The sequence below is a fragment of the Streptopelia decaocto genome, assembly GCF_964273445.1.
Source record: "Streptopelia decaocto genome assembly, chromosome: 1".
In the NCBI taxonomy this organism is placed as follows: domain Eukaryota; kingdom Metazoa; phylum Chordata; class Aves; order Columbiformes; family Columbidae; genus Streptopelia; species Streptopelia decaocto.
The window spans coordinates 118,415,410-118,438,971 of NC_138663.1; the positions used below are offsets into that span (position 1 = coordinate 118,415,410).

Here is a 23,562-nt window from a genome sequence, read left to right on the forward strand (position 1 = left end):
TGTAGATTCTGCAAGTAGCCTGTTTTTAAACATCTTCACAGGGATCCTGTCTTATTCTAATCTCTTCAGACACATCATAAGCAGTTTTCCTGAGGACTATCTATGTGTCAGGTTGGAAATTTAATTCACTCCCAGCTATTTTTGGTGGCTGTTTCTGAATGCAAATATCTCCATGAAAATATTTTGTGTGTCCAAACACAACCTTGTGAAAATTTAAAAAAAAAAAAAGTATCTGCGGGATTTTTCTTGCCTTAAGAGAGAGGATTGAAATATGGAGCTCGAAAACAAATTGTAAGGGGGCAGGGGGGGTGGTCCTAAATGTATCTTTTTTTTTTCAGGAAACTATAAGCAGTGAAAAGCAGATCTGAGTTCAAAATGAAAGCACAACAGACATTGCACTAAAACCATGGTATGGCTGACATCAGGACATCAAGCAGTCAAATAGACTGGCAAAAATATGGTGACAAAAATGGACTATATTTTACCTGGTCAAGAGGATGCCCATTATAACAGTGAAGAATATAAACTATTAAACTTACATAAGAAAGCTTCACATGTCTGAACTGCATTTAAGACAGTTTGCTTTCTATGAGGCATGCAGACAAGGACATAAAAGTGTATTTTTCTGTCTTACAGCTTACAGAAGGAAGGGGGGAGTTGGCATTAACTATAGTGGGTTTGCTACCTACGTATCTTCAGCTTCATTATGTTAGCTATGTAGACTGATGAACTGTAATTGTTTCCTGGCTACCGTTGGTAGGAGATAGGGTAGCAAAGGGCTTTGGAGCACTGCTAGGTTCCTGTTTCTTTCATTGATCTCTGCGAGAACAATCATTATGATAATTATTCTCATCCAAGCTTCTGTAATATAACTGCCAAATAAATGCTTCTTGGTTAATATGCCTCAATTAATGGGTCACCCAGTGTAGCTGCAGCAGGTTGCAAGTAAGTAGCTTTCAGGATTTGAGCCCAAATGATTATAGGTTTTCTTTCCCTTTTTAGATGAAATGGATTCATAAGCCTCACTCAAATGAATCGCTCTTGTAGTCATTAATTATAGTATGCACATGTTAATGACATCATTATCAGGAGATAACATGATGTCCCAAAGACCACGTGCTACAGTTGTTTCCTGTACAAACAATTGTGCTTGATAACAGAGCCTGCCACAAAATGTCAAAGGAAACCACATGGTGCGTTGAAATGATTGTGAAATTATCATGTGTCACAGCTATGTATGTCATAAACAATACCATAATGACTGAATTTTCATTGGCTTCTTGTGTGAGGGATACTGAAGAGAACAAACAATTAAGATCCTAAACATCTCAAGTGTAGCACATAATGCAGCACTGAATTGTTTAAAGCATATCCTGTGACTGAATTAAAATGTATTAGTCATGAATTGAGGGTATGGTAGTAATAGGCAGTACTAAGGAACTTGTAAGATTTTTTGTTTTGTTTTTATTAAACATAAACAGAAAGGAATTAATTGGCAGGCTTGAGAGGTGGGCCTCTGCGAACCACATGGAAGTTCAACTAGGCCAAGTGAAAGGTCCTGCATGTGGGTTGCAGCTATCACAAGCACAAATACAAGCTGGGAGGAGAATGGATTGAGAGCAGCCCTGAGGAGAAGGACTTGGGGGTGTTGGTTGATGAGAAGTTCAACATGAGCTGACAACGTGCACTTGCAACCCAAAAAGCCAACCGTGTCTTGGGCTACATCAAAAGGAGTGTGACCAGCAGGCTAATGGAGGTGATTCCACCCCTCTACTCTGCTCTCATGAGAGCCCACCTGGAGTAATGCATCTAGCTCTGGAGCCCTCAACATAAGAAGAACGTGGACCTGCTGGAGCGGTCCAGAGGAGGGCTATGAAGATAATGAGAGGGCTGGAGCACCTCTCCTGTGGGCACAGGCTGAGAGAGCTGGGGTTGTTCAGCCTGGAGAAGAGAAGGCTCCAGGGAAACCTTATAGCAACCTCTGAGTACCTAAAGGGGACCTACAAAAAGCTGGAGAAAGACTTCTTACAAGGGCATGTAGTGGTAGGATAAGGGGTAATGGCTTTAAACTGAAAGAGGGTAGATTTAGATTAAAGAAGAATTCTTCACCATGAGGGTGGTGAGGCACTGGAACAGATTGCCCAGAGAGGCTGTAGATACCCCATCCCTGGAAGTGTTCAAGGCCAGGCTGGATGGGGCTTTGAGCAACCTGGTCTAGTGGAAGGTGTCCTTGTGGATGGCAGAGGAGTTGGAAGTTTCTTTAAGGTCCCTTCCAATCCAAACCATTCTATGATTCTCTTAAATTTTTTACTATTCCACAATTTAGTTCTTATTCAGCACCTCACTTTTAGCTTGTATGACGACTGGATAAGTAAGATTGTAGGAGAGTTGCCAGTATAACTCTTACTTTAGCAAATGAAATCTTGGTTGGGTAAAAATCAGTGGCAAAGCTCTTCTGGTCTTCTACAGCACCAGAATTTCACAAATGTCACCTTTCAAGCTTTAAAAGTATGAGTAATCTCACTTACACCCCTGTAAGAAGTCAGTGATGCAACAATTTCAAGCCTGTGATTGACACGTGGGTTTTGCTGTTGATCAGAGTTGTCCCCATTATCCAGAGCAGTGGGACCAGTGAGTGTCCAACAGCACTTTGTTGCTGAACCCTTCCTGGCTTTACCTCTGCACATCCTGGTTCAATAAGAAAGACTGAACTCCTTCTTTCTATTACCTGTGGATTTTAGCTGTTACCATATTTTAAAGTTTTCCTTCTGAGCCATGAAAGTTACAATTTATTGAGCTATATATTTTTTTATTTCCCTGTTTTTCTTTTCCTGAACTGAGAAATGTGATTATTTTCCTTCTGGAAGTAAGCTGTGCACAATTGCCAAGAGCTACTATGGGCTCACCAGGCACAGAAAAGTTGAGCACTTCCCCCTGGGCTGCACAAGATGCTTGTTGAAGGATTGCTAGGAGCTCTTCTTCCTTAATGCTGCCCCTTCCACAGGGTTATGTGGGACCTGCTGACAATCAGCTCCCTAGAAGCACTGTCAATATCATAATCTTCCAGACCTGTGATTTTTTTTAATCCACAACACCATGTTTTCAGATACTCCGGTAACAGTAACACTGTTTTAGTCAGCAGTAATTAGCCATCAGTAACAAAGAAGACAAAGAGTGCTACCCAAACTTTATTCCTCCAGCATCTTTCCCTAACCTAACTGAATTTCAAAAAGTGTGGGCTCCTGATGCAGATGCTACTTTATATGAAAAATACGTCTGAGCAAACCATCTTCCCTGAAGCAAGTCCAAGATAGCTGATATGCAAATATTTAATAAAATTTAAAGTTGAAAGACTAGTCTCTAAAGCAACATCTAAGTTCATGATTTTGTACTCTGTGATTCTAGGTGATCCCAAAAGAGAAAGAGAAAACCATCTCAGAGGCTGCTTTTTAATTATATGTTTTCTTACCAGTAATAATGACACGGGAATTCTTGACAGTTGACCTGTTTTTACACTTCCTGAGAGGTTTCAGTAAGATTAAGATAATTATTCAGATTCCTTTCTGTTTTCACCTGGAGTACCAAATCTTCCAATGTTCCCTACAAAACTAATTATTCAGGTTTACTGCCTTGCAGTTGCCAGCTAGCTCAGTCCTGATACATGCAATAAATCAGCAATGACCCCTTTTTCACCTCTTTGCCTCCTGTTCTTTACAAAGGACACTATCTAATTAAAAAACACAACAGGGGCCCGCTCAGACAGGAGGGTAGATTGGGGGGGGTTGGGAAGCTGTGACATTATAGGGATTTATTCTGTCAAAATCTGAGGCAAGTAACATGAGCTCTGGAGAGAGACATGTAAGTGACTAGTGAGATTTATGAGAGACTGGCAGAGCTGACAATAGGAACTGGAAGAGTTACTGGAGCTGCCAGCAACTTTGCAAGCTTTTGGAAAGAAAATCAAAGGATTTGTTAGCAGCAGTATCAAAAATGTATTTAACTGACACATGGCTGAGAAGGCTTTTTCTTCTTCGGTGCTGCAAATATGATTGCATTTATATTTTGTTTTCACAGTTCACTTGAGTTCAGCTTCTTAATTGTAAGACTAGTTCTCTGTCTCTTGGTTGATGCCATTCATACAGAATAACTGAGTCAAGTACACAGCATAAATACAGGAACATTGCAGGAACCACACAACTTTAAGAAGTTTTCAAGTTATCCTTGGAAAACCTTTGTTAAATAAGAGTTTGGATCTTTTCTAGCTGTGCAACTACCTCAAAAGACAGCAATTAATTTGCCATCTAGCTAATCAAGGGGTATTTTTAGGAAGACTTTATTTGCACTCAGGGACTTCCAACAATTTTACAAAGCAACTTGAACATCAAGGAATAAAGGAAGGAAAGTAAAAACATCTGTTAAACAAGGTGGGAAGTAACCTTCTAGGAAACTTAAATTTTGCCCCAGAAAATAGAGTAAAATAAAAGTATCCTATATGTCATTCAGCAAGCCTAGTCGAAAGACTGGTCTTCTTTCTTGCTTCATTTCTTTTACTATTTTATAACCAAGGTCATGTTCAAAAATAAGGCAGAAATAAGAGAAGTAGCATAATTCACCAGCTGCATAACCCTAAGCACCATGTACACCCTGTACTAAAGAAAACCTTATCTTGTGGGAAAACAATGTTTTTGTAATTAAAGAATATGTCATCAAACATGACCACAACAAAAAAGGAGACTATTTGGAAGTTATTTTGTTTATTTAAATTCTGGGTGCTTGAATTTGCCAGTTAAAATAAGTTTATTTCTTAATCCATATAAGAATTATCCAGATAGAGTATCTTACAGTTCCTTTAATTACTTTAATACTTAAATATTTTTAAAGTCTGCTACCAGTAGAGTCAGAATACTTAGTCTTCAAAATAGACTTCTGTCATTCAAGATGAAGGATTCAATACTGAATGAAAATGGAACCAACTCTTCCAGCCAGTTGCTGGATATGGAGACTTGAACAAAACATCTTGGTTGAATAGTCCTCCATTTTCATTCCTAGGAATTGAGGGGAAAAAATTGTTGTCCACAAAAGCTCCTGAAGGTGTCCAGTGTGATCAATGACCCACTTACTAGAGGGAAAAGAAATAAAAGAAAATAAACTGGGGTGGAGAGGCAATCTGCTTTTATCACCCTTTTCCTTGTATAAGTAGTTGAGATGATGTGGGAATCTGGTGCTTGTGTCCCAGTTCAGAATTGTACCTGCAGGTGATTTGAGAGTGGCAGCATCTACTTTTTTTATAACATTCATATTGCTATTCAGTGATTAGTTTGGCATCATGCTGACATGGTTATTACTTTATCTTACTAGTAAGGAAAGAGAAAAGGTAAGGTCACTCTTCAGCACCTTTCATCTGTGAATTCTCAGTGAAATAGTATGGGGCAAAGGTGTAGCACACCTTTAACAACAAGGGATTTTTGATGCCAAATTTCAAACAGCCAGATTTTCCATCAATTAACAGAGAGCAGAAGTGAAAGAGCTTCTCAAGATAAAATCTCAGAGTGTTTTTTACAGGACATGGGGTAATATGGTAAATCTTTCATTACAAGCAGCTACCAAGAAAAAGACAACAACAGCAAAAAAAACCCCAACAACAACAAAAACTACACACTACAAAACCAAACAAAAAATCCTGGATTCCAGTAGTTATTTGCAGAGCATCAGTCGTTACTGTCTAAAAAGTGTTTGGTGTTCTGAGTCCAGTTTCATAACAGAGACATTAACAAGAAGGGAAGCTTGCACAGTAGCTGATGGGTCTTGCATTGGTTTATGAATAAAATAAGCAGAAGTGTTCCAAGTCATTGGGAAATTAGAATTATGGATGATGGCTTGATGAAAATTATTTCATTTCTCTGTATATTTTCCAGTTTTTGTGGAGAGAAAAATAAAATGTTAGATATTTGCACAGACAACAGTTGAAAATAAATGATTAGAAATATTCAGAAAGTTCCATCCATTGGCTCTCCATCATTAGATTTCACACGTAAATTATTGTCCAGGAGCTAGGTTCTGAGGGCCTAGACCAGCCCATAGCTGACTACAAATCCAGCCCAATGTCTTAGGAAGGTTGTAGTAAAAGCTGAACCAGGAGCTGTGGAGCCCAGAGCTTGGTCCCACCTATGATGTCAAACCACAGGCACACTCAAGGTCCTCAGCTTCACCAGGCTGGGAAATCCTGAGATCCCCATTCCAGCCTGAGTTTTCACCATTTTCAGATTACTTTTTATGGAGCCAAGGAAATGTAGGGCATCCTTCTTTCACAGCTGGGAATGTGAAAACTCTGATCATTCCTCTCCAAGCCTGAGTCATCCACCTAGTTTACTGGACAGCATTGCTTCATAACCAGAGGCCTTTCTTTCTGTGTAGTCATAAAAAGCAAGAGAGGATCCCAAGAAACAGTGGTTAGATGTGATGCAGATAAATGAATTTCAAAGCCTTGTGTGGCCATTCTTACATCTTGGTGTCCTTACAGCCAAGTTAATAAGGTATAATGGGATGATAATTTCTCAGTCTGTTATAGGAAATATTTCATTTTGGAAATAAAATATTATTGAAGAAACTTAAGATAATGAACTAACAGATCTAGTCTGTATTGTTTTACTTCCTTTGTGTTGTTGACACAAAGCCGGTATACACAGTGAAATGTTTGTCATGCTAGAAAAACAGAAAATAGGGAGGAAGAGGCTGAGGCATTTAGATGCAAGGTTGTGTCCTCAAACATTGCTTACTCTGTTTGCAGTGTCTTTTTCTCATCTTTTGACCGGTAATTGAAAGCTGAGTTAATACACCCTTTTCAGCAATTCCTTTTGTCAAAGACACCACATGCTCATAAAATAGTTTTGGGTTGAAGAAATTGACTGTCATTTTTTTGTCAGAGAACAGGTAAAGTCCCAACAGGAACAGCTCTGAAAAGCTTCCTACCGAGTTACATGAAACTCTAAAGGGTATCATAGAAAGAGCAAGACCACCCCAATAAAAAGAGAATATAAATCCTGACCTCCTGGTGCATGTGACTAATAAGGCTGTTATATATTGTGTAATCTCACAATATTTCACTGTAAATTATTGTTCCTTTTTAATGGAATATAATTTTTAAAAGTAAAATCAAAATGCAGAATCACCAAATCAGCACTTAAAGCTCCTCAATTTTCTAAAGGCAAACTCTTTCTTTGAAGATAATTTAATAATTTAGGTAGCAAGTTTAGATCTAAGTGCGGATTGTGTATGTGTGTGTATTTTAAGGATGTGAATCAGAAAGAAACCTTTGACAATCTGGTTACAAAAAAAGCAAACAAGTATTTTCATATTGCCCCTGTAACTAGCTGCTTCATTTATAATGTTCAACATCAATTGTATACGATCTGTCAAACCACGCTTAGAAGCATGAATTCCTTCCTCCTTTGCTGGTGGTTACATTATCACCACTGCCATTTTGGCTTCTAGTTTTGTGTGTTCGTTCTGCATGTGGAAGAGGGAATGGGAGTTCCTATTGATTTGAAAGACAATTTAAAGGAAAAAAAAAAAATAAACCAAATCCTTTGAACTCCTTATAGCATTCATGCTGTGAGAAGGTACTGTGGAGGAAAGAGACCCGCAGCCCTGTGCCATGTGCTTGTTCATGAGATGGATGGCTATAATTTGCTCCTGTCTGAAACACTAGTATTTACGATGCCTTTCCTTGGCCAAGGGGTAAAAACAGTCCCTAGAGAAACAGAAACATTTTTAAGAGTGTATTGAAAAGAGAAATCCACAGGACAGCTGAAGGTCAAGGGAAGAAGGCAATGAGGGTTGATTTGTCTTCTTTTCCAGGTAATGAAAAAATTCTCCTTATTTGACTACACAGAAAACATTCTTCTCCCTCTGTCATTCACTCACCCATCTGCAAGCACAAGCACAAGCACAAGCACACGCACGTTGACCTGGGTTATACAGTAGGACCCTAGTTATATAGCAGGACACTGTCAATATCAGGAACAGTAGTGTAAAATTTGGCTTTAAAACTACTTTTGAGCTGTTCTCTGGCTCACAGCTGGATGAGCATATTGTCTGCTTTGAACAAGCCAAAATAACCATAAAGCTGGTTCAAATTATGTCTGCTTCCTTTCGCCTTAGGCATTTGGGTACTAGAGCCAAATTGTCATCCATTGCTTTTGTCTAGAAGCATTATTAACTGTTCAATCTCATAGTCCCAAAATACTCAGTGGAAAGGCCTACCCTTCAGATTTGCTAAAGCACTGCAACAGCATAACAGCAATTAATAAAAAAGGCACCAAGAAGTCCCCAAGCTGGGTCCTAATTTTATGTTTAATCTAAGTGAGAATTTTCGTTTCTGATTTTCTTCTTTTCTTCTGTAAGAGCTGCTGTTTATTTAGGGGTAAATGTAACTCACAGAAGTGTTATGCTGAATATCTTGATAAATATCATGTTTATCTAAACCCTCTCTGCTTTTTCTTATCAGTATTTCTGTGCTTCCATAAGACATATATTAAAAAAAATTGTTAAGTACTCAAGCTACCTACCAGTTTTTCCTAGACTGTGCAGTCTTTAAGATGGTTCCCCATTCTTCTAGAAATGTTCTCCTCTTACTGATCAAGTTAGGTGATCTGTTTTCCCTTCAGAAGCTGCTTGCATGCTGAGCAGCCAAAGTAGAAAATAGACCTCATAGTGGAAAATAAAAGATAGAATAGATTAGAAATCAAGATTGCTGGTTTTCAGTAACAAGCAGAGATAATACTCCATGGGCAGTCAGACTATTCTCAAACCATCCCTACATGGTCTCTGTAACAAGGGGCAAATACTAGAATTTTGACTGGAGAAACCAGATTGATGTCCATCAAAACAAATGTCTTCAGAGCTTTTTATTAGGATCATATTCTCACCAGATGAATCTCGTTTCCTGTTTTTCCTGAGGTAGTAGCATTTGTTGACATCCTGAAACTCCCCAGGAATGCAGAATTTAAGATTAGACCCTTAGCACTGCATTCTGCTGGCTTTAAGCTAGGCTTCTGTAGAAGGTTGGTTGCAAAAGCCTAAACAGCTCACCCTGAGGTCTTTTTATCATGAATAAGAAGCCATTCTTCATCTTTAAGACAAGATTAATTGCCCTCTGGAAAGTCTTGTTTCCCCCACGCCAAGGACTGCTGCAGAAGTCATCCTTGTTTGACTAGCTGAAGACTTCGATGACTAATTTTTAGCCACCTGATGATAGGTTGAGATGAATCCCACTAACTGCTCTACCTCCATGCACAGGTGAATGCTTTTGTGCATATACACAATGCAATAATTCCTTTATTTTAGTATTAATATGCAGAGTATATATATTTATATTGTTTGTCTTAATGTACTTACATAGCGAATGCCTACATAAATACATAGAGAGTTGTATCTTGCTGTTTTTAATACATTTGAGTTCTGTTCCCATTATAAGAGTATCAGATGCTATTGGTATATTTGCATATATCTAAACAATAAAAGTATAATTCACTCTGGAAGGCTTGATGAGACTAGTTCTGCCAGAGCTCTCGTATACATCAGCAGATAGCATTTCATGGCTTTTTAGCTCAGAACTGAGCTGTTATAGACCCAAGTCATGATGCTTAAAAGTATACTTACTTGCGTGAATGAGCAGTGAATGAAAACCATTAATGTCCCAGCATGCACTGCTCACCAATACTCATTTTTGTTGTAGTCAGAGTTTCTTAGTGTGTTTCTGCTTCATTTAAACCCGTCAATACCTCAATTAGTGCTTGCTTCTCTTCCCCTGGGAGGAACATTTACACATGTCACTTCACAGCCTCCAAAATCTAAAAGACCCATGGGAATTACTGGGCCATAAAATATATCCTGATTAAAGCTTGTGTTTTCCAGTGACTGTCTGCCTTTTTTATTTTTTTTCACCTTTTAAACCTGTAAACTGTTTGGGTATTTTTAATGAAATGGCACAAATGTAAAGGTTAAAACATAACAACTTGTATGAAAATGAACACTCTCCCATGCGATTCCAGTCTATTTTTTTTGTTTGTTTGTTTCTGATTTGCATTCATTAAGTCACCAAAAATTAGAGTGCCTGACTTTACAATTATGATAGCAGTAACCCTCTCATTTAACATTAAAACTTGATGCCATCTTGATGGCAGACTGAATTCTATTTAAGATCAAAGCATTGGACTGTTATCTAAAATTATACATTGTTAGTTATAACTATTTAACATTCCTACTCTTTCCAGCCTGACTTTTATACAGGGTGAAAAAAAGATCATAATTGATTTGGAATAAAAAGTGGCCCAATAAATTTATATGTAATGGATACAAGTTTCTAATACTATTTTTTAGACATCCATACTTTTGAACAATGCCGATGATGAAGATGGTCTTTATCTAAGCCTTCATAAATCATAATTATATACAAGGTAATGCATTTATATTTTTTATAGATCTTCGACAACTTATTTTTGTTATCGACAGTTAGCCAAGCTTTGATGAAACTGATTTTCCAGTGCCTCATGTGGGTTACCATAGTTTGTCACAAATTTCCACATGCTTTTATTATAACTGACTGCAGGGAACAAAGTTGTCAGCTTATCATTTCCCATTTTCTTTCTCTTGGTTATTAGGAAGTGCAGTTAGACAAAATGGGAATTGAAGCTGCATAGCAAAGCGAAAGAAAGTCACATTCATTTCAGAACGATGTCGAAGTCAAAGGAAAGACCAAGAAATGTAAGCAGCTGCTGGTCTCATGTGTATCATTTGAAGACAGCAGTTTGCACTGTGCAAACATAAAACTAATGCAAGAAAAGACCTTAGGAAGAGGAAAGAAGCGCCTTTGTGACTTGAGAGAAAAGACCTTTTTTATTTTATTAATGTGTCTTTTGGTTAAAATTCATAGTTGTCATGCAAAATAAATCAACTTCTTTTCCTATAATGTGACCTGAAACTGCTTCTGAGTGAATAAGATATGAATCCTAAATGTTCACAGCCTTTACCCTGACATATTCAATCAGATCATGAGGCACTGGTGAAGCTGCCAAGTACTCAAGACATCATTGTCATTCTTATTAAAGCTTAGCATCAAACGAGGCCTGTTCTAGCTTGGAAACACATGTTTGAAAAATACTTATAATCAAAGTAATTTCATTTATATCAGTAGAATAGCTAGCTTAAATGGTATTTTATGGTGTGCAGAATACTTACTCATTCCCACACATTGATTTTTTTTTTTTTTTTTTTTTTTAGATTTTTTTTTTTTTCCAGATATTATCTTGTATGGACACCCCAATATCCTAATAGTATAGTTTTTATATACCACTGAGTCTTGTGGTTTGAAATGGAATTTGTAATGCAAACTTAAGTAGCTGGGGCACGGACTGTTCACGTCAGTGTTTAACTTCTCTCTATTATTTATGTATTGTAATTCTCATGGACATCACTCTTCACTAAATAGAAACATAAAGACTCAGTTTCTGCTGTGCAGAGTCTCTTTTTCCATGACACTACTGTTTCTCATACTGTTCTGGCAGAAGATTTTTTTGGTAATAGAACTGCTAATGAAGCTCTTGCCTATTGTCCAGAAATCCAATCACCTAAAAGCTATTAATGGGAGCATGCAAAAACCTAGCATCCCTCCTTTTAGGGCAGGCTGGCAGTAGGAGTTAGTCTGATTTGTTTTGCTTTGTTTTAAAAATGCTTTCAGGAATGTATTTGTCAATAAATTATCTGGATTTATTTTTATATGATGTAGACTCCTGAAACTAAAGCTGAGTAAATAATTCAACCTGTCTTATTAATTCATCAAATTTTTGCTTCTCTCCTCAAAGTTCTCAGGTTTACATGTTAGGAATTCCTGTAGTCTGGAACTCCAACAGCAATTGATTTCAAAGTATTTGCATTTTGAATTTGAAATCCATGCCATATTGATTAGTTATATAAGTCACCCAGTATTGTTTCTGCTTGAGAGTTGCGTTGCTTCCACAACAAATTCAGCACTAACTCCAAGCAATATAGTGAAATATTGCATTCAAAATTCACTTTCATGAAATATTTAAATATTTGAAATTGAATTTTAAAATATTTATCTTAAAAGAACATGTCTCTAAAGGAGATTCACAACAGACAAACATAAGTAGGTCTCAAACATGAAGTTCATCTTCAAAATTAGAGAATATTGGTAGAAAACAGTTTTCATTAATTATATGTTCATTATTTTTGTGAAAATAACTTGTATTCATGAAAATGGAGTTTTTGGGTTTGTGTTAGCATATCTTTTTCATCCATTCAGACATACAGTTTGTTTTCTAGTCTTGGGCATCTCTTGAAGAGGAGGGCTAAGAGCATTACTTTCACCTACTGGAGAGGTCACATATTTACCAAGAAACTATGTGCTTATATTGAAGTATTTGAGCAGTCATGTTGATTTAAAATTCTCTGCAAGATTCAGGACACCATTTGAATTCTGCAGAGGTGCCTCTTAAGTAAACAAAAATTTAAGAGAACAATTTTACGTATGCACTCACTGACTACTTGAAGTCTGCTAAATTTGAAAATAAATTAAAAAACAGAAATCAACTAATTTTAGTGTGAGATCAACATCTTCCTTAATTTTAAGTAATGTATTTGCATGGGATTTATTTGCCTGAGCAAAAGTGGATTGGGGAAAAGGGAATTTGTTTTGAAGGTAGAAAAATCTCATATGTTATGGACAGAAGAGTATTCACACAGTGGCTGACCAGCATGAGACGACAGGCTGAATTTTGATTAAATATTAATTTGTAATTTTAATTCATTTTTTTCAGCATATATTCATTTCAAATTTAATGCAGTTTTCTTACATCACAACTCCTGTCCTCATTCATGATGTTATTTTTACCCAGTGTTGTTGAAACTGCATCAAAGGGCCTTAGTTCTCTGTTCTAGAAGCTGTACAAGAAAAACAAAGGGAGTTCATCTTCCCTCATTACAGCATCAGTGTGCACATGTGTGCAATCAAGAAAGGCATTTCTGGTTCCTGAATGATCAAAGAAGAGGCTTTGAAGACACGGTTCATCTGGTTAGATGAACAGCACTCTTGAAGTATTCGATCTTCCTTTGCATTGAGGAAGTCTACAATGCCTAGCCTGGCATAGAGGCTTGCAAGACGAACCCCACTATGGTGACAGCTTTTTCCCCAAATGGGCCATTTTGAGCATGCTTTACTAAAGGATCCAAGATATGTGGGAGTGACACTATGCCAGGGCAGAGATCTTCAGATCAAGAGCAGTGGAAACACGGTGAGACATGGTGAAATGCCAGGAGTCACACCACTGACAGAGGCCAAGACATGTCTGTTATCGAGCACACTCTCAATTCTCCTGTGCTCCCTTATCTCCAGATCATGATGCCTTTAGATTTGTTTATCTGCCGCATCTTTTCCATCCTCTTTGTCAAGACCAACAAGAATCTGCATTAATGTCCCACTACAATCAGCAATTTAACTCAAAACACATTGTACAGTGACACATCATCTCCTTACCAATGGTGGTGTTGTGTTCCTCTCTTCTCATCACAGCCAGGTTGCCAGGAAAATACCATTTGAAGACCACGGACAGTAACAGGTCTTAAGCATACTGAGAACTTCAGTCAGTCTTAGAACCATTTAAGGATATAGATATATTATATAAATATAATATATCCTATATACAAGGATATTCAGTGTTTAATTACAATATAAAGATAGGGAGTCTTTTCATTTGCTTTCTTCTCACATAGCTATTTCCATCTATGAGCTAAAAGAAAGAAAAAATAGTTATTCCTCCCTCTCCGCTCCCTACATAATTTTTAAAATTAATATGAATTTCAGTTTTCTAGCAACTCATGAAGGTTTATTCTAAAAGAATTTTAAAGATTCTGTTACTTTGCTCAGGCTTCACCTAACTTACTATAGCCTTCTAATTCTGGATAATGATACTAGTCTTTGTCAAGGTAATTAAATGTTTTTCAGTTTTGTTTGCATTCAGTTCCTGATAAAACACTCAGTAGTAACAGAAAAAAAAAAAAAAAAAAAAAAAAAAAAAAGTCAGAATAAGTAATTTTTACTGAATGTCAGGAAAGGTCCAGGTTCAGTTTTCTTCAAAAATGGGACAAAGATTACTGTTTCCTCTTAGCCAGTTCCATGATTCTTCAGAGTAACCTCAATGACAAAATTTTGCACTTCAATTTTAATGATGAAATTGTTCATATTATAAAGCAATATTACTCTTTACAGGTTGACACAAAGAAGGGGGAAAACAACAGTTTAACCTGGGAAAAGGAATAAAAAAATCATCTTTCCAAATGGAAATCCAACTTTAAATGAGAAATGTCCTAGATTAATCATGCTGACAGCAATATCCATACCTTGAAAACAGAAATTGTCATAATCTCTAAACTGTAGACATGTAACAATGGGCAAGCCACATGGCATGCCACAGAGAAAGATGTGGAGAACCCCAGAAGAGAGAATTTTGTATTAATTTGTCCTACAGGGAAGTCTACTCCAAAATCCTGGCACATGACGCTATGTGTTCCTTGAACACACAGAGCAATATGCCCTTCTCTTCCAAAATTCTCTTATATAAATATATATCATTATATGTGTCTGTATTCTATGTGTATTTGAAGAGACATAAAGGATGCACACACTTAATATTGCATCTGAATCATCTTCATGATTCTAAATGCCTTCACTTTTTTTAAAGTCATCCTCAGAGAATCTCTCATGCATATATAGTGCAGATTTAGTTTGCTTATTTACAGTTTTTTAGATTATTTTGTCAGTAAAGAGCCATCATATTTATCTCAGTTATTTGCATCAGTAATTTGATTAAAGATAGTTGGAAAATGAAGAAACAGGTTGCCTAAAATATCCTTGGGATTGTGGCTTTATTACCAGAAATCTTTTGACATAGAGGAAGATAAAAAGAAAAGCTTATGGTGTAGGATCATTGGAGATAAATTGTGAAGAGTGAAAAATCAGCTTTGGAGGAAGGGCAAATATTTAGCTGTGAGGCACTGCTATAGCAATAAAGAATCAGTGTCGAAGATTAAATGAGAGGAAAGGAAGGATAAGGAGGGATAAAGCTGTATCTGAGGAATAAAATCATATTTCTTTGCATGTTTTTATGCTGTTCTTCTTAAGAAAGTTTGTTGGAAAAAAAAATGAGCTTCATATGCTAACCTCTGTTTTACAAAAAGCGCACAAGATGGTTGCAAGTGTTTGGTTTGGCACTGTCACATGTCAGGGGACTTTTGGTAGACAACTGTTTAGGAGAACCGAAACTGAGTCTCTGAGACAGGTTTCTTGAGGTCCACGAGATTTAAATCCAAATCCAAACATCTCATTTTCTGTGGATGCACACTGTGTGCTCCCACCTGCGAAGCAGGAGGAGGGTAGACCTGCCAGTTCAAGGCTCACCTCCTTCAAATGCTGAGCCCTCTGCCTGGGGATGTGGGCACGCTGGGTGCTCTGATACCTCGTCAGGAAGCATGGATTACCCCTCAGCTCCTGGATGGCTATCCACATGATCCCTCCTTCACCAGAAGATAACATACAACTCAAAGTAGGAGATACTGATGGGAAGGAGGACTGTCAGTATAAAGAAAATCACTTAGGTGACTTTGGAGGTTGGCAGGATTTAATGAGGAAAGGGAAATGAGGTTGGAGGAGGAAAATGTTGCTGTAGGGGTTAGGGAACATGTGAGAACCTGAGAAGGTTTCAGCAGGAAGAGAAGAGGGGGAAGTGAAGGGGACTGGAGTGTGTTGCATTCAGAAAAAAAAAGAAGGAGATGTGGAGAGGTGCAGCAAATGAAGAAGGAAGAGAGGCCTGGGAGGTTTAGGAGATTATGGAAGGAAGGTGGTAACACAAGCTAATGGTTGTAATGTGGGTTCCTTCGTAGCCTGCCACTTATTTGAATTGGGTCTGTTGTTGATGACAAAATGCATAAAAGCATATATTGATTTCAGGTGTTGCAGATGAAGGCAGATTTGTTGAAGTATGCATACCTGTGCATACAGAGCCCAAAGACCCGCTTTTCCATAGGCTGAGTATGCTAGCTTCTGTCTTTGGAAGCAATAAGCAGATGACCACAAAAAGTGACTTTCTGAACGTAACCTCCTTGAGGGCATCAGTACTTAGAGAAGCACCAGATAAAGCTGAAGTTATTTTCATTCTCTGGAAAATGGAATCAGACTTGTCCTTATTTTCTATTCTGATTATTTGTCTTTTCTTCTTTTTGAATGCTTCTCTTTGACAAAACTAATCAGTACCTAGTGTCCAAACAGCTAAATAAGACATACTTCATCACTAACGTATATCAGTGCCTAAAGAGCCTCATGTCTCACACAAGACCTTTCTAAGACTTCTTCCTGTAATTAGATCCCATTCGTAACTCTGACCCACAGATCCACAGCCCTGTTAATTTTCAAATCAGTTTGTTTTGGTTCAGAAAGCCTCTGAATAAAAAGGGCTGCATCCTGACATATTGTCATATCCAAGAATCAACAGCTCTGGCATGTGAAAAGGTCATGCCACCAAGCATTAACATTTCAGAATAGCAATTATAGTAATTCATTTAAGTAAGGATGATTTTTTTTTTTTTTTTTTTTTTTTTTTTTTTTTTTTTTTTTTTTTTTTTCTGCTTGGTAGTAATAGATGCAATAGATGCAGGAGGAAAGACTGGGAAGGACCCAAATCAGGTTCTGTGCCAATGTCATCTTCTTAAAATAGACACCCAGAGAAGTTGAGATTGAATGACTGAGTCGTTCCAATAAGCACAGGAAAGTGTTCATGCATGGAAAGGAAAGTGGAGCTATTGCAGGAGGCAACCATGGAGTGCAAGAACTTAGAGAAGGGGCTCTTTACTGCCACCTCATATGCTTTGAACAAAGTGAATAAATTGCTTCGGAAGAGAGCAGTTCTGTATACTGTCCAGGGCTTTTCAGCTTCTCCCAAGCAGGAAAAGGGCCAGAACTGATAGACAGACCCTTGGGCATTGATTCGTCCTACTAACAAATGCCCAGGTACTATTCGTTGGTGGACAAATCATAAGCAAGGGACAGGCTGAGGACACCAAAAAGACCATCTTGTTCCAAAAATGCCATGTTTTGAGGGGGTTGTATTTAAACACTCTGAAGATTTTTTCTTCCTATTTGTAGAAAAATTTTGTTCAAAAATCTGAAAATACCTGGGCTTAAGCCTATTCTTGCTAGCAAGAGAGTACTCTTTTCAGCATTAAAATCCTGAATCACTATCGAAGTTGACAATTATGTCCCAACTGTTCTGAAAATACCTTCTAAATACAACAGCAACACAGTTCTAGCTAGATTTATTGTTCAGTTTAATTATACTTCCAGTTCCGTACAGGTTAACTATGCACTCAGCTCATACATGGACTGTAAGCTCTTTGGTGCAGAGTCTTTCTTTTAGTTTTGTACAGATCCTGGTTTGATTGAGCCCTCATTTTGATAGGTCATTACTGTCTTACAAAATGGTAGAGCGTGTATCTGTTAGCAAATAAAACAGTAGCATATCAGATGGAATAAGAAATTTTCATCATTTCTTTATTTACCTCATATCTGAATGCTTATTACTTACAGTACCCTTATGTGCTGTGAATATTTTAATTACATTACAAGCTGTCCTGTGAGTATCAGAACAAGTAGACTCAGGCTTCTTTTGGCTTTGCATCTTCTTGGCTCTACAGCTCCATTGTCCAGCCCCAGCTCGTCTCTGCTAAGTTACCTTCAAGACCCATCTTCAATCTTAAGAAGATATCCTGAGACAGAAATGAAAGTAAAATAATTTCTCACATTTTTGGCCGTCTGGTCAAATATGGACAAACTGAATGAGACCCAAACTGAAGGGCCAACTGTGTATCATCAGACTAGTGAGCTCACTGAAGAACAATATTTTTTTTGTTTCTAGTTCCAGCTATGATAACTTCCTATCCAAATACCACCTTGGCAACGCAAGGTCAAAAGAAGGAGATGAGCTGCACAGCACATGGAGAGAAACCCATAATTGTTCGCTGGGAAAAAGAAGACCGAATCATTAACCCTGAAATGTCCCGTTACCTTGTTTCCACCAAGGAAGTTGGAGATGAAGTGATTTCTACCCTGCAGGTAGGAAACCAAAGTGACCCATGACTCATCTACATGTGTAAGAGTGTTGTTTGGTTTGGTTTTGATAGGGGTGCACAGCCACCTTTGCCCTACAAGGTCAGAGACGCACCACTCCCTCCACCCATGGCACAATCCTGGAGAGCTGTCAGCAAGAGTAGGTAGGAAACCTCTGCATCCCACCCTCCAGAAAAATTACTGTCCATTTTCTCATGCTCCAGAGGCAACAAGAGAGTGAGCCTGGCTCACAGCTCCCCATTATTTCTGTCTCAGGAGCAACATGGTTCATTCCTTAGCCTGCCCTTCCTGGAGTGGCACAGCTCAGTTTTGAGTGCACTGCTGATAAGCGCTGAGTGAATTTCTGACCCCTAGTTCTGGTGTCTGTCAGGCTTACCTTCGCCAAAATCATTAACCTGTTCTGAGATAAAAATTCTGTCTTTTCAAGTACTTTTCCTCCCTTCCTTTAACTTTGAGGGTCTCATGAAACCATTTTGCAAAGTCAGGCTAGTCTTTAGATTCAAAGTGAGATGGAAGGAAAAAGCACATGTAGATACGTAAGAAGTATATGTGCTGCTGCCAGTAGTATTTGGCGCTTACCGGAAACAGTAGCAAAAATCACCAAGTCACCTAGCAAATGGTCCTAGTCTTCATCTTCACTTTCATGACAGGAAGCTGTCTGGTGCTATGGGAGCCATGCATTTTGGCTTCCCTCATAAATCAGTGTGTGGGACTCCATAAACTCCTAAGTGGCTGACCTAGATTAGATTGAGGGGCTACATGAGTGGCACTGCTGTCTTGGGGACTTAGGTTTCTCCAAGATGCCATGGAAACACAGGAAACTCCTGCTGTCACTTCTGGTGTCACTTGCAAAAAGTCAGGATATGACATTGCCCTCAATATACCAGGACACAGACTTTTCCACTCAAATTTAAAATTTTAAAACATGTGTCTTTAGGAAATCCAAAAGAATTCTTCTAAAAATCATATAGATTCTCAGTCAAAAATCTTGATTTTCAGTTTTTCAGTCATACTCTTAAAAACATTTTTACCAGGCTCAAGGTAATAATTCTCTAGATTTTTGGTGATTGTCTGTATTATAGTGTAACTCTTGAGGTATATATTTTTCTTCACTAGCCAAAAATTGTGTTGGATGTTACCTAATAAAAAATCTGGTTTTGCTCTCTGTAAGAGATCTTTGTCATTGATTTCTATGAGGAAGAATAAATTCTGTGTGTGACTTTGTTCATGTTAGTATATTTGTGTTACGGATAATATTTAATTATAAGATAGACCTCTAGACCTCTCTGTTCTCATTCATCTTATTGAATTTAATAAAATAATGTCTGGATGCACAACGATACTTCTTTTTGGAAGGCTGGAGACCTGCTTGGAGAATTCTCTTCTGAAGCAGTTGTGTACAGTTGTGGCATTCTACATCTATATGTATGTTACATACAAAAACTTTGACTTCTGAGAGATAAAAGGCACTCAAACCAGAAAATGTCAGGATTAAGGTTGTCTCTGAAGCTTTTAACTCAGTGCTTTTGCATGTGTGCATGATGATGTGATCTTTAGTTGTATACTCAGCTTTTATTTTTTCTGCAGGACCTCTGCCTCAGTCAGGCATGGCTTGGATTTTCTCTGGAGTTGAATTAGGGTTGAGTAATGAAAGACACTGTGTGATGCAAGGCTGATCATTGAAACCACACTTTTCACAGGTGGCCAATAATTGTGTGTTCTTTGTTTTCTAGGTACTTGCCTTGAGCCCTTGGGGTCTGATTTGCAGAAGTACTAAGCTCTCATAGCTGCAGCTTAACTCAGTGGAAGCTGTTATGAACATATGAAATGCTATTTATTGCTAAGGACTCTGAGGAGGGAAAAGAAGGCCCTAGATGTATCAAATTGGGCTCTGAAAAATTTTGTTTTCCTATTTTAAATCTCAGCCACACACGCAACTTAACACAGCTTGACAAGTTACAACATCTCAGACGATAACTCTCCAATATCCTTGTAGCAAGTGGGAAATTAATCTATTTATCTTAACCAGTGGTGAATGAGAGTTGTGCTCACATTACCTTGGCTTTGCTGAGGATTATTCCTCAGAACACATGGAGTTACCATGGCTCAGCTAATATGTGGCAACTTGTCAAGCAGTCACCAACATTATCATATGTCTGGTTCCTTATTTCTCCATATGAGATGGTGGTAATACTCTCCATGATGTCAGGGCTTATGAAAATAAATTCACTCATGTTTCTGAAATGGGTATTACATAGGTGAATGCCACAGAAAAGGCTGTGAGAAAATGAATAAGTCTGTCTTCAGGGCACAGTTTGAACCATGTGCAGTAAATAAAGTCTGGAGCGGCACAATGAACAATGACAAGAAAATGGTATTTGAAATATCTGCTCATTTGAAAAATCATCTCCCTATTGTACATTGAATGAAGCAGTGGTCCTGTAGAAAAATACCATTATGACCATATATGTAAAAACTATCTATAACTTTCTATCTTATTAAATAACAAATTGAAGTAAAAGACCACCCAAAATTTTATTATGAGGCGGCATGCTGAATACTACAGGGCTCACCAGCAGTGTTAGAACCTTTATTTCCTCCACGCAGACTTCAGCAACTAGAAAAATTTGGAGGCAGCAGGAGGCACCACTGTGTATGGAAAATTTCAGCCAATTGTTAAATACTTGGCAAAATCATGAGTAACTGGAAACAAGACTCCTAATGAGAAGCTACGGGAATAGGTGGTGCTCCAATTCCTGACTACACATGTAGAGCTGATAGCCTGCTTCCTCAGCCCAGGTGTTGCTAGTCTTGATAAGTCTCCATATTTTTGATGCTTTATTATGCATACGTATGTATGTGTATAACATGCAATATGTATTTATTACTGTCAAGTAAAACAGTTTGTACATTTTTTTCTTGCACCATACAGAAAAGCTGTTGGTTTATTTTCTCTGTGTGCTGTTCAATCAATCACTTCTTTTCAAACCACCTATAGATTTTGCCAACTGTGCGTGAAGATTCTGGCTTCTTTTCCTGCCATGCCATCAATTCTTATGGGGAGGATCGTGGAATAATTCAGCTCACTGTGCAAGGTAGGAAGAGGACAACATAAGGAAAAAAACACAGCTATTGTAGTACAGTAAGTGTATGCCATCCTCAGAAATCTGTTGGGGGAGGGAGGCTCTGATTCCTAATTAAATGTATTCCTCATTGTCAAAGAAATGAGGAGCCACATTAAGATGTTCAGTCTCCCATTTTCCAGCATTACAGATGAAATCAAAATAAAGGATAAGTGCAAGTCTTTCTAGTTCTGTAGAGATTAATAAGGAGATATTTTTCTAAAAGGCACTCACTGACAATCTACTAAAGAGACAAAAAATATAACATTTTCAGTAGAGATAGTGGGTATGAGGGGGTTAGTTTTTGGAGGAAGCCAGAGAGGATTGCATTTGTCTTTAAAGGACAAATGTGCTTAAGATTTAAGTCTGAAATAAAGCAAAAGCCATCTGACTTTACCTCTAGAGAAACGTTAAACCCACTGTGGATCTTTAAACAAAATATTTCAAGTTTAATCAGTCAAAATAAGTGTACAATGCAAACTCAAGGAAATCTATGTTGCCTGGGGTTGGGCTTCCCCTCCCACAGGGTTTCACTCGGGCAGATGGTAGCAAGTCCTGGGGTGGCTGAGGTGACAGTACGTGAGATGCAGAGCACAGGCAGAACTCAGCCACCAGCCACTGCTTATTTCTGTGCCATGACTGTTCCAGTGCTTGTATGCCTTTGAGCATGCCCACAACAAAATTCTAGCACTTGCAAATTTCTTTCTGCTCACTCTTGATTTCAAGTAGCTGCAGGTGCCAGTGAATGCCTATGGCAGCCCTGTCAAAAAATTTGGGTGGAGTTTGGGAACAGTTTCTCAGTTATACCACTGCTCATTTGCACTGCCTTGACAATTTAAAGGGACAGTAGAATGAGTACAAATGCTGTTTATTTACATGCTTAACTACAGAGGCAGAAAGAGGCTTTAGTGCAATTTTAAACTGTTAGCAAATTATTCTTTTATTAAATAAAGACTTTTACACATAAAGAAATTTTACTCCCTCCTCTCACCACATTTAGCACTTTTAAGTTTAGTATTCATATTTCCACCATCAAGTATTGGATAAAAACTGTAGAAGCATCAATAAAACATGGTGTTCATGGCAAAAATATTTTCTAGCATGAGTAGTTCAATTTGGAGTGCTTTTAAGTAAATGCAACTCTATGTTGCATATTCGAAGGAATTCAATATCACATCAGTGACTCCTAGTAAAAAAGTGACTTTTCCTCCCTCTGTTGAGTATTCTTCAGCAGGTGATTGACTGACTCAGGGTACTAATGAGTGATGGGAGAAAATGGCATGAGTAAGCTATGCCAGTGCCACACTCATTAGTGTGATCTTGTTATGAGTACGGGCCTTGTCCTGACTAGAACTGTGTGTGTGTTTACTCAGAGCCCCCCGACCCTCCTGAAATAGAAATCCGAGAAGTGAGAGCACGCAGCATTGCCCTCAGATGGACCATGGGCTTTGATGGAAACAGCCCGATCACTGGTTATGATATTGAGTGCAAGAACAAGTCAGGTAAGAAATCATCTTCCTCTGAAGGAATCTCCATCACTAGTCATTCATCACTGAATTTGTATTGTAAAAGATAACTCATAAATTTAAACTGCCTGATGGAAATTTTAACCACGGTTTATTTAATCTTCCACAGTAATATTTATCTTTATTTGTTGTCTTTTTTTTTTTTTTCCCCCCTGAGCTGAGAACATTATCAATTGCTGCTTTTCTCTTTTACCAGAGAAAATCTACACATAAGAGGGACAAATTTTGTTCCAAAACAAGTCATTCTAGGTGACGGCTGGTATGATAGCTTTACTAGCTTTCTTGCTCCCTGTTTTTATATTTTCTCCATATTTTTTATTTTAATTTTCTATGTTTTGATATAGAAAATACCTGCCTTTGTGTATTATCTTTTCCTGTTGTGCTGATTTTTAGAAGTTATTTTCTATCAATATATGAGTACATGGTATCTTCCCTGTAAAGGCAGCAGTGAAAAATGGTAGTTACGAGAATTTCTAGAGGAAGAAAGCTGTGTGGTAGTTTGCTAAAGCATCATGCAGAGTTTTCAGTAGAATACTGGAAATACTCTGAAGATAAGACCAGTGGCACATATTGACAGGCCAATGCAAGCAGATAAGTTTTTGCTAGGTCATCTTATAGTCACATCAGTGAACATATAATAAAATGAATGAGGTAAATTATTTAAAACAAAACACGACACACACACAAAAAAAAAAAAACACACACACACACAAAACTAAAA

General features: G+C 37.9%; 1 protein-coding gene across 1 annotated transcript in view; it reads left to right on the forward strand.

Moving 5' to 3' along the window:
* Positions 1–23,562, forward strand: part of DSCAM (DS cell adhesion molecule) — a 471,903-nt gene that overhangs the window by 343,120 nt on the left and 105,221 nt on the right. Inside the window, exons 12-14 of the mRNA XM_082049341.1 lie at positions 17,982–18,178; positions 21,192–21,288; positions 22,689–22,817. Of these exons, the coding sequence (XP_081905467.1) occupies positions 17,982–18,178; positions 21,192–21,288; positions 22,689–22,817 (423 nt within the window). The remainder of the gene's footprint in view (positions 1–17,981; positions 18,179–21,191; positions 21,289–22,688; positions 22,818–23,562) is intronic.